Here is a 12,152-nt window from a genome sequence, read left to right as displayed (position 1 = left end):
TTTTAAAACAGGGCTTTCAAAAAACAAAAACTAAAAACCAGGGCTGTCTGGTCTCCCAGTCCTCTGAGGAGTTTCTTAATCTTTTTTAGTTAAGTTCTTTCATCTTTTTCAGATTCTTTTGTATAGTAATTAATGATCTTAAGCGGACCAAAGAATGCGGAAACAAACACTGTTATCAGGCATAGATAGAAGTAACATTCCTAAAGATACAGTGAAAGTGAAAGTCACTCAGTAGCGTCCGACTCTTTGCGACCCCATGGACTGTCCATGGAATTCTCCAGGCCAGAATACTGGAGTGCGTAGCAGGTCCCTTCTCCAGGGGATCTTCACAACCCAGGGATCGAACCCAGGTCTCCTGCTTGGCAGGCAGATTCTTCACCACTGAGGCACCTGGGAAGCCCCAAAGATACAGTATCAGTTGTGAATTCAGCCAGTTCTTTTCAATGAAAATGATTAGCCTGAAGCCTCAACCACCAGATCAGTTGGAACCTAAGAAATGATGCTGTTTACCTTTTCTGACCCTGATGTCTTTACTCACTAAATCAGGGACTGTCTACCCACCAAGCCCCTTCCTGAATACACGTGTACCCTTAGCTTAAAACTTAACACACACACACACCCCCAAACCAAAAGAGAAAAAACACATTACCCACTTTCCCTGTTGGGGAGATGCTGCTTTGGGAAAGATTCTCACTGTTCTTTATTGCTGAAAGTAATACATCCTTCCTTCTCGAATCTTTGACTTGGTTGTGTCTTTTGGCTTGACTCCCACAAAGAGAGGAACACAGTTTTTCCAGTAACAAATTCACATGGGAAAAAAAAAAGTTGAGTAAGAGCATTACTTTGAGTTTAAGGATAAGGCACTTTGTATAAAAGACAGAACTGTGATGGTAAAGTTGGATCCCATGGTGGTTCTGGCCACATTCAGAGACTAACCTGGCCCTTAACATTCCTCTTGGGAAATCTACCAGTCCTTCCAAATGATCATACTTAAGCAGAGAAGTCATAACTGGGGTATTTGTCTCCCAGTGTGCCCATTCTCCTTAATTTTGAAAGTTAGGGATGGAAAGCATGAGTAGAATGGAGCTCATTTGGAAGAGGGAGGAATTAGAGGTATTGAACTGAAAGGTGACTTCAGGCCAGACTATGAGGGTTGAGGAGTGTCAAGATGAGTTCCAGGGATCCAAAACAAAGCACACCTCAGGGTCTAAAATGAACACTTTTCTGAATGAGTTAACCTATTTCCTGTGTTGAAAAATGAGAAATGAAACTCAATCAGGCATCTTAAATATTTTTAGATTTATTTTATTATATGTGCATATTCAAACACAGAAGTCTTTCATAAATATCTTTCATAAACATTTCAATATTTATTCATATGCATTTTTTCCATGCTCTTTGGTCATTCAGTATTCATAACAAACTTTATAGTAATCTGAGGGAAATCGGCTGTGTAGTCAATCTTTTGCTTTTACCTGTAAAATGGCTAATAAAGGATTTTCATCCTGCAGTCACAGTGACTTTTGAAAAATATGGAGGTACATTGATCTGTAATCCTAAATGATCCTAAAACAACATAAGTAAATTTGTCTTAAGTTTTTCCAAATACATTCTGCTCTAACTTATTTTTATTCTCCTGAGTGTCAAAGCAAACTTTGTTTCTGAAAAGGTGCAGTTAGGACCCACTGAAGTAAATGAGGAAGTGAGACTTTCTAGTCACGGCCAAGACAAGGCCATGGACTTGGAAGTGTGAGGTGACAGGGCAACAGCAAAACTCAGTGTGATAGCAGCAAATTACAGAGACTATTAAAGTCTCTGTATAACTTGACAAAGGGTATTTAATTTTATATTGGACTGTCATTCTATTATGACCTTTTTTTCCCTGTTGGTCCCAACATATACTCTATTCCTGTTCAGATACTCTCAGAGCTGGACAGCAGAGTAGAGAATGTTTTAAATTGATTAAAGGGACAAATACTAAAGAAAGTACTCTTGGTATTCTGCCCAGAGTACTCTTGGAGGCTTGAAATAGTAAACACATTACTTCCAGCCTACTCAACAAGCCCAAACCAGACCACCAAATTCTACGGATTTTTCTCCCAGTATTGTTATCCCCATTTATGCCTTTTGACACTATAGCTCTAAGTGCCTTGTCCCAATGCACTCAATAACTCAGTTTCATTTTTGGAAAAAAGAAATAAAACTTACCAAAAAGAATTACAGAAAGCAGCAAATACTGAAAAACGAAAGTTAAATATTTTGTTGTATAAAATGGTGTATCCAGAATTTGAACTGCTTTAATTGAATCTGAGTAAATCTACACCCACTATTGTGGAGGACACGTGCTCATTCCAAGGTCTCTCAAAAGTTAATTTCAGAAGAGCAGTCCCTTGGTTGAGTCCAATTTTTTTGTACATGGGAAATAGGTGTCTGTTTTCATTTTCCTCTGAACAAGATAAATATTGTTAAGTATCATAGCTTAAGAAATGATCTAGTATTACCAATACTATATTTATCATATGTAATAATTAACTTTTAGTCATATACTCAATAACATTTTGAATTATAAAAAATTGTTACTTATCTTGATCTTTCTCTAATCTTCTCCAACTTTTTTTTAAAATAATTATTCCTTCAAAATCCAGGGAACAGTATTCCTGAGAATACATCTTGTGACAATCTTATGCACATACATGTATTTTAGCAATTACACACAGACATTTAACACATTACATTCAACACATTTAAGGGCACCTTAAATGGAACAGATGTATACATCTGTAAAATCTCCATAGTCCCAGTATGAAAACATTCCTATTCTATAAGGCCCTGTTTGTCAGAGTGGAGGCTTTTTTGCAAGGTACAACATTACTTAGCTTATTGGAAAAGTTTCCAACAGACTTCCATAACACTAAAGTGAAGGAATCAGGCTAAAAGGCAGACAGGTCAGCATAGTCATGTTCAACACAGTCTATTACTTTTCAAATATATATATAAAGGTATATAGGATTCTGGTCAGATGTTTAACAATTTTCTTCGACCCTTTTACTTTTTAAATATTTGATACAGTTATACACAGAGAATTTGAGTCAAGCATCAAGGAACTGGAACAAAACACGCACATATAGGAGACTCATATAGCCCAGACATTTGTAATTACCAAACATAAGGCCTCTAACACTAAGGGAGCAGCATAATTTTAAGCAGATGAAATATATCACCTTAGCAAGAATCATAAAACCACTTCTTTATGTGTATTTCTGCATTTGAGAACTCAGCATTAAGCATAAATGTCCTGAAAATATTGTAAAATGTAGAAGAGGTCATTTACCACCTCTGTTTTCTGAATGTTTAGATTTGCAATGTTTAGTTTTGTCCTTTAACTCACAGATATCTTTCATTCTATTGTGAATGAGACCAAAATCCAAATTATATTGGAAAATATAAATCACAATAACAAACAATGCCTGTTTAATAAGCAATGCTAACAGGAAAATAATTTTCCTTTGTGATTTGGGTGGTTTTAACAGGTCTCCTTTATATATACATATACATTTCATAACCAACGTAGTCAAAGTTTTAGTGTACAGAATGGGTTCTAAATTCATTGCAATGTAATTGTAGTCTAAACTGTAGCTTGAGTGCTAGAAAACACATACACAAATCCCACCACCATACCAATTTAGGTATGTATATGAATTTTTATATGCTTAGAAGTTATGTAACAATTTTCTAATATAAATTGTTAAAGTTTTGAAATTTAATATTGAACTGTAAGATGCCAAGCCCTACTATAGGATTAATAACACACTAGATATGGCCTCATGAGCCTCCTAAGTTGTATACTTTTCTTGAAGTAACTGAATGTCAAGTTAAAGTAAAATACACAAGCTGACTGTGTCTATAAAGAAATTGCACACTTTATATTTTTTCTTCATAAGCTTAACATCTAAAGGATCATATAAATCTGTTAACATTGAGAAAAGTTATTTTATTGAACCAATTCTAATAACACTAATCTTAATATCAGAAAATATGCCCTTAAGGGCAGGCACAGGACACTATAAGGGAAAATAATTACATTTTCCAATATTTTCCAATGTTGGCATTGATGTCATCAGGGCTAGAAGTAGGAATACCATCTCTTTCTAGCTATTATATTTATATTTAATTTTTATCATATTATAGGCTATTTATGTCTTCTTAATTTAGAATTATGTCTGATAATCTCTAGAATATTCTCTGTGTTGATCATGAAATGGAATGATCTTATGGCATTAGCATTTTGATTTACAATATGTAATGAAAATGACAGTTAAAAAATAAATTGAAAAGTTCACATTTCTAAAAATAGTATTTTTTCTTCTAAATGGTTATATTTTTGATCCAAAAAAAAAATGGCTGCAGATTTATTTGCTATTAATATTTAGTTTCCCCAAACTAATATTTTCCTTTTGATTATTTTTTATGTAAATTGCTACTTGTATAGCCACCTGATTTAATGTTTTTAAAATTAGAAAAATAAACATTTGCATGAGATGTATTATGTAACCTCAAAAAATTGCATTAGTTTTTTAGAATACATTACTTCTTAATATTCCTAGGTAAGCAGCTCTGTAATATTTTACATTTTTAATTGCTCAAGGCTTCTTGAATCATAAACAATGTGCAGTGAAATGGCTCTGTCCCTTTATTCCTCCCTGGATTTCATGGTCTTTACACAACCAAACCATCTTAGCCATTGATTTTTTAACGATGTTCGTGAAACAATATGCACATTGGCAGAAAAATCTACTGGGATTTGTGCTACCCATTGAGTGTAAAGTGCTGTGTTTTCATATATTCCAAGTGAATGTTTTCAACTTTCAGCAAACTGATCCCTTCCACGTCTCGTCTACACCTACAACACTTAAAAGGTACAGAACTAAACGTGAGACTCATCTAGGTCGACATCCGTCTCCCCCCGCTCCGTGGGAGTAAAAGGGAACTGGCTCGCCAGCAGGGGGTTCTCCATGCCATTTTCCTCACTGATATGAAGAACTGTGTCTCCGTGCTGTAGGAGGATGGATGTCTCAAGGCCTGTGAAGTCATCAGGGTCTGAGAGTTGCGTAGAGAGGGGGCTGTGTGCCGTAGCACCTTGTACTTCTGTGTCCTCCTTCCTTTCTCCTTCTTCAGCTGGGAAGTTCTCACCCTATGACCAAAAGGATCATAACATTGAAAGGTAGGATGGATACCAGGAAAGAGGATCAAAAAATACTGTTGTCCAGCTGTGACTGGAAAGGAATCACAAGGCTGGACCTAGTTTTAACCTTATGGCACCCCACTCCAGTACTCTTGCCTGGAAAATCCCATGGACGGAGGAGCCTGGTAGGCTGCAGTCCATGGGGTCGCTAGGAGTCAGACACAACTGAGCGACTTCACTTTGACTTTTCACTTTCATGCATTGGAGGAGGAAATGGCAACCCACTCCAGTGTTCTTGCCTGGAGAATCCCATGGACAGAGGAGCCTGGTGGGCTGCAGTCCATGGGGTTGCTAGGAGTTGGACACGACTGAGCGACTTCACTTTGACTTTTCACTTTCATGCATTGGAGGAGGAAATGGCAACCCACTCCAGTGTTCTTGCCTGGAGAATCCCATGGACAGAGGAGCCTAGTGGGCTGCTGTCTATGGGGTCGCACAGAGTTGGACACGACTGAAGTGACTTAGCAGCAGCAGCAGCATACGTGAGAGTTTATATAGGCCCTTTCAACTTTCTAAGCCTCAGTTTTCTAACCTGCTGCATGAGCCTCATTTTTTGCCCTGTTTACCTTGTAGACTGTGAGGGTAAAATGAGATAAAGGTATTACAATGATTTTAACCATTAAAGACTTTAAAAATGTATATAATATATTTCCCCTTAGCTTTCTTTAAATACCACATGAGAAGAATGTGGGATCAAAACAACAAAAAAAATATCTAAACAGCAACAAAAAAAAGATCAAAACAAAAGTTCCTCTCAGAAGATTCTATATTTAAAGGGCTTCCCTGGTGGCTCAGATGGTAAAGAATCCACCTTCATTGTAGGAGACGCAAGAGACCTGAGTTTGATCCCTGGGTTGGGAAGATCCCCTGGAGAAGGCAATGGATACCCATTCCAGAATTCTTGCCTGAGAAATCCCATGGACAGAGGAACCTGGGAGCCAGTCCAGAGGGGTCGCAAGGAGTCAGACATGACTGCGTAACTAAGTATGTATTTAAAGGTTTCATCTAAATTGGTAACTTTATTTTTTTTTAATTGAACTGTCAGCCATGTATAGTATACTGATTTTCAATGGTAATTTTATTTTTTTTAATTTTATTTATATATTTACTTATTTATTTTTGACTGTGCTAGGTGGCGTTGCACATGGATTTTCCTTAATTGTGGCAAGTGGGGCCTACTCTTTCATTGAGGTACACTGGCTTCTCACTGTGGTGGCTTCTCCTCTGTGCAGCATGGGCTCAGTAGTGGCACACAGGCTTAGATGCTCGTGGCATGTGGTATCTTCCCGGACCAAGGATTGAACCTGTGTCCCCTGCATTGGCAGGCAGATTCTTAACCAATGGACCCCCAGGGAAACCCTCAGTGGCCATTTAATTATGAACTATTTCTTAGTTTTTTCATAACAAAGAGTATAAAGACTTCTCTTATTCCTTCTCAAGTAGATATATTCTTGGCCATATACTTGATTTTTTTTTTCATAAGGATAGGACCAGTGTCTGACAAAACATTACTGACTCAGACTCAAATGATATGGATGACATTTACATATCCCCATTCCTAAACAGACATATGCAAAGAGCAAGACTTGCTTGTTTCTCCAGGGCCCTCACCTGCTTGGGAGACAGGCTGTGAAGATCAGCAACAACAATGGCGGGGGAAGACGTGAGCACTGGTTTGTCCATTCCTTCCGGTTTTCTGGATGGGACTGGGCTGCAGCCCTGTGGCTGGCCTGTGGCAAGAAGTGTGTCTGTTGGGGCACCTGCTGGCTCTGGCTGAGCCTCGATGAAGGTCACAGATCGTTTTTGGTCCGCTGTAGGTTGGAAGTAGAGCAGTAAATCAGAATAGGAGGATAGTAGGTTGGCAGTGCTTAATAATTAGCCTTAACCAGTGTCTCCTGCCTTTCTTAGTAAAGACATTGCTCGTTTACCAATAAATGAGAGCACATTAGGCCATTAGATACATGTTTTGATTTTACCTTCTTAGGGGATCTCCTCATAGCTCAGCTGGTAAAGAATCTGCCTGCAGTGCAGGAGACCCAGGTTCGATCCCTGGGTCGGGAAGATCCCCTGGAGAAGGAAATGGCTACCCACTCCCGTATTCTTGCCTGGAAAATCCCATGGATGGAGGAGCCTGGTGGGCTGCAGTCCATGGGGTCCCAAAGAGTTGGGCATGACTAAGCAACTAACACTTCACTTCACTTCTTACAAACAGTAGCACATGGGTAGAAAAATCATTTTTACATAAAAGAACCTTTCTGCATAAATTGTTTTTCCATAAAAACAAGATCAGTACAAAGCATTAAGTGAACTTGGTCATCGCTCATAACAACTGCCAACAGGAATTAAAAGTTCCTATTATTCATCACGCTCTTGTCTTTGATAAGACATATAACAAACCCAGTTCCTGGCTTGGGTAAATAAAACACAATCTTCTATCATCAAATTTCATAGCATTTGTGGTTCAACTTGGACTTCCCGGACCAGGGATTAAACCTGTGTCCCCTGCATTTGGCAGACAGATTCTTAACCATGGAACTTCAGGGAAGCCCTCAATAGTAATTTTAATTATTAAATATTTCTTAGTTTTTTCATAGCAAAGAGTATAAAGACTTTTGTAAAGACAATTCCCAAAGACAAGGGAATTATTCATTTACCTAGGTGCAAGAGGAGAGAGATGGGATTGAGGAAGGTGAGGGGGAAAAAAGGCACTCAAGTTTCCTGGGAAACTTCTTCCCTTTTCCTAGTGGCTTCCAAAGGAGTGTTTATCTGCTTGACTCTCAGTCTCTGAAGGCCTTCCCCGCTGTGTGGCAGGGCAGTATGCCTTGTGTCAATGTCTACCCAGAGGGACACAGGAGGCCTCACCGGATGGCTTTGTCTTAGGTTGAATGCTCCTGCGGGTGGTTGACAGCCGAGCCCCGTGGCGGTTTCTGGGTTCAGTCTGAGTCTTCTGACGTGACAGTAGAGGACGCCTTAGCTAAAGGGAATAGGCAGAACAAAAAGCTAGCAGGAAGGATCTAACTGCTGGGACGAAAGACTGAATTCAGAGGATTCTATGGTTTGTTCTCTTCTTTGAGGATCTCTGTGGAGTCTTATGATTGTTCCTTATAGTCTTAGCCCATAAAATACACTTCTTCCTGCATATTTAAACATAAGTACTTATATAATTCTGGCATCCCCTTTAACCAATCCTATATTCTATCTTAACTATTATTACCCCTTTATATAGCTTAAGAACATTAATATAAATTAAAATAGTCATAGTAAGAATTTCAGGATACAAAACTAGCAATGATTGCTTACCAGTCAGCCTTTGCTCATCTAAAAGCTGTAGCTGAATATATTCTAACTTTGAAGGAAAGACTGATGAAAAACACCCCAGATTCTGGGAAAATGTCCAGCCTCCAGATCAGTGCTGGGATGTTCCCATCAAAGCCACAGCACAAAGCCTCATTTAGATTTTTATTTAGATGGTAACATAAAGGAAACCCACCCTACCAAAGGAAATTTTCAAGGATAATCTTTACTTCAATTTCAGTTTTAAATAGAATCATTAATCTTGAAATGAGGAAGAAAGGATGACTGTCTCTGCCTCTCTACAGAAAGAGGCCTTCAGTGAACTTTGTAACAAATCTTCCGTGGTCAGTAGTTTCACTGGCAATGGTTTCTGAATAGGGAGCAAATAAAAATATAAGCCCACTTATTTCACCAAGTAACCAGGTTTGCTAATAAGATTCAGAGCTAAAAATAGAAGCCCCAAACTCTCCACTTTGCCCAAGCACTTACCATGTTTTAAAGTTGCTCTGTACTGCTTATTTCAGGTGGGGAATAAATATTTCAGGTAAAATAGAGTCTTAAAACACATAAAATAGAGTCTTTATATATACTAAAAATTGAATAGAACCGCCCTTTCATAGGATGTCTCCCCTGCCCTTTCAGGGTTGCTTACCTGCCTCAGGCCCCTCTTCCTCCCCAGTGGCTGCTGAATGAGAAGGTTCTGTTGGCCAGGTTCACTCTGTACACTTGCCACCCTGTCAAGAGCATCACCAGTGTTAGCGTGCCCGGAGCAGGCAAATGAGACAATCTTCTGGTGGGTGTTAGTCAAAATCACTTATAGGAAACAGTCACTTCAAAGATACCATTATCTTTGAAGGAGGGTTAGGAAAGAACCCCTGGGATGGGAATTTTCAGAGGTTTAGGAAGGAGGACACGAGGCCTTGTAGCCCCAAGCTGCCAAAATTGAGATTCTGTTTTCAATCACTGATGCCAGTCTGTCATTCAGCAAAACATGGATTCAATCACACCCCTGGTTTGGAAGCCACCAAAAGGTTTAACACGTCATATGCTAATCTCAATTTTTTTTTTCAAGGGTAAGGAGAAAGGTGGTGACGAACAAACACGAACAACTCTATCACATGGATGGGAACAACTTTTAAAATATTTCAATTTACATGAAAATAAGATGGACAAATATCAAACACATCAGACACAGAATCCATTTGGGTGAAGGGTCACATTCAACACATGTTTGCAGCCTGAAGTCTCTGTGACTGAGTAAATAGTCACATAGGTAGACAATGAAAATGTCTTTTAAAATGATTTTAGATTGATAAGGCTGGCAAATAAATTAAGCTATCATTACAACTTAGTAGCTTAATTAATATCGAATAGTTGCACCCAAATATAGCACACAATTTGTAAAAGTAACAACCTGCTCCTCCCAAATTTACTGTGTATGTGTGTCTTTTATATGCAAAAATGGCTAACAGCAGTGGTCCCTATTTTAGTATTGGGTGAAGCTGAAAACACTGTCATGGACCCATGATCCTTTTTCATTCTGCATGCATGTATAATAGGGATTTATAATGGGAGTGGAGGTGAAAAAAAGAAATATACTGTGCCCCAGAGAACATTGTAATCCTGTGGATGATGCCAATGTGATTAATTAATTTCGGCTTTGCCTTTGCGAAAGGAGAGTCATCTACAAATAATTTTTACAGTAAAATATTCCACAGAGGAATGCAGCATCAGCAACTGTCCATGAAAAGGAAAAGACTGTATGCATTCATTGCCATTTAAAAAAAAAAATGAGCTCCCTAAACAAAATCTCCCTGCAGTTGTAGGGAGAGAAGTCGGTGGCAAGATGGACAATCAGACGTTTCCCCTATAGTTAATCATTACATGGTTGACACAGTCACATGTCATTTTTAAAAGTCTTACTCATATTTCCACTAGAAGAAAATCCAATGATTCCCAAATGGAGTTTATCGTAATTTTTCTGAAATAATTAGGCCATTTGGGATACATGAAATTCCATAGAGTTTTAAAAACAGGTGTTTTTTTAGACTTTCTTATTCTCCTGAATATCAAGTTCAAAAAGATCAATGTACATTGTTTTTATACATATATAACCTTGTACCATAAATGACCTTTCTATGTAGATGGAAAATTACCTCAAAGGAACAATGCAATAAATTCTGATAAGCAATACAGACTAAGTTGCTGGCAAGTTTGAAATGACATCTCCTTATTAATTATACATTTTAATATGTGTCTTAAACTGGAAAGATTAAGTATTCAATTACCATATGCACAAAAGTAGAAACAAGTTTTTCCCAAATACCAAGCAAAGCTTTCGCTGGAATGGATTCTTCATTGACATCTAAATGTTACCTCAGTTCCCTTGGCCGTAAAGGGAGGTTAATACTTACCATCTACCTCCCATTAAGGTAGAGAAAAGAAGTTAGTCAATGTAAAATGGTTTGAACATGAAAAGTGATGTAACATAGTATGCTTCATTGTTTTACATCTGTAATGAGTTTATTGCTTCTAGAACACCAGAAGGAAGTAGGTAATAAAAAGTCTTAAAAATAATTGGGTAGAGAAAATGAAATAGAGGCAGTCCACTTGTTTCACTTTTATTCAGTAATCTGAGATTGTGAGAAAAAAATGGTGCAAGAAAAGAAATACATGTCACTCAGGGAGTGTTAAATGCCAAAACATAATGGTAATTTCACGATGATTATTCCAAGGAAGAATCAAAAGCATCGAAACTTTCTCTATGGATAGAGAGGTTTATTCTAAGAAAAGGATCAGGTTTATAGATTTAGTATTTAGTTACTTTATATAAATGATACAGTTAGTGTTTCATGGAATGCATATATCAATTATTAAATTATAGAACATTCCCTTGGAAATACAGCTCAGCTAATATATTCTCCCTAAAAATATGATGCTAACATGTTTATATTTGGAACATCAAAGTCTGGCTTAACTGTGTGCAGAGGATACATTAGTAATAAACAACCAGAGAAATTAATAATAGAAGTAATGCACACAGAAGTAATTTTGGGTCTACATCAAATTGGAGTTGCATATAAAAGGTGGTTTCAATTTAGTTCTCCCCATGTCATGTAATATTTCTGTCATGTGCAGGATTTGTGATATGTGACTATCAGGTGTGCAATATAACACCAACCAGAAGACCATGGTGTCTGCCCTAAGCACCTCTCTAGAGAAAACCAATTCCCTAAAAATTTTAATCTTCAGAATGAGAAATGGCTGATTTCCACTGTTTTGTCAAATAAAAAGGTAAAACCATAAGTATAAAAGCAAACAAAACTTTCTAAATTGAAGTTAAATCATCCTTGGTGTTTCTGAGTCACTAAGCAATATTAATTACTCTGGCAACAAATCTGGATTTTAGAGAAGTAAATATGGGTCTTGGCAGAACTGGTATGAGTCAACTGTCTACAAAAACCAAAGACCTTACTCAAAATGCAAGAAAGTAATTTATAAGCTAGAAAAATGTAGACAATGTTAGAAGACAATCCTGGCACAAATGATTTCTTTTCTCTCATTTCAGCATGAAGACTTGGAGTGTATAAATATGTTGTTTAGTTGCTAAGTCGTG

The 12,152-nt window shown here is 37.6% G+C and overlaps 1 protein-coding gene across 1 annotated transcript in view; it reads right to left on the bottom strand.

Annotated features, from left to right (window-relative positions):
• Positions 1 to 2,421: 2,421 nt before the first annotated feature.
• Positions 2,422 to 12,152, bottom strand: part of UNC80 (unc-80 homolog, NALCN channel complex subunit) — a 222,889-nt gene continuing 213,158 nt past the window's right edge. Inside the window, exons 58-61 of the mRNA XM_055574457.1 lie at positions 9,189 to 9,270; positions 8,105 to 8,216; positions 6,854 to 7,053; positions 2,422 to 5,191 (exon numbers count right to left, since the gene is read on the bottom strand). Of these exons, the coding sequence (XP_055430432.1) occupies positions 4,925 to 5,191; positions 6,854 to 7,053; positions 8,105 to 8,216; positions 9,189 to 9,270 (661 nt within the window). The 3' untranslated portion in view covers positions 2,422 to 4,924. The remainder of the gene's footprint in view (positions 5,192 to 6,853; positions 7,054 to 8,104; positions 8,217 to 9,188; positions 9,271 to 12,152) is intronic.

Source organism: Bubalus kerabau, chromosome 3 (genome assembly GCF_029407905.1).
Source record: "Bubalus kerabau isolate K-KA32 ecotype Philippines breed swamp buffalo chromosome 3, PCC_UOA_SB_1v2, whole genome shotgun sequence".
In the NCBI taxonomy this organism is placed as follows: domain Eukaryota; kingdom Metazoa; phylum Chordata; class Mammalia; order Artiodactyla; family Bovidae; genus Bubalus; species Bubalus kerabau.
Note: the sequence above shows the minus strand (reverse complement) of the source record. Positions and strands in the feature narration are given on the sequence as shown.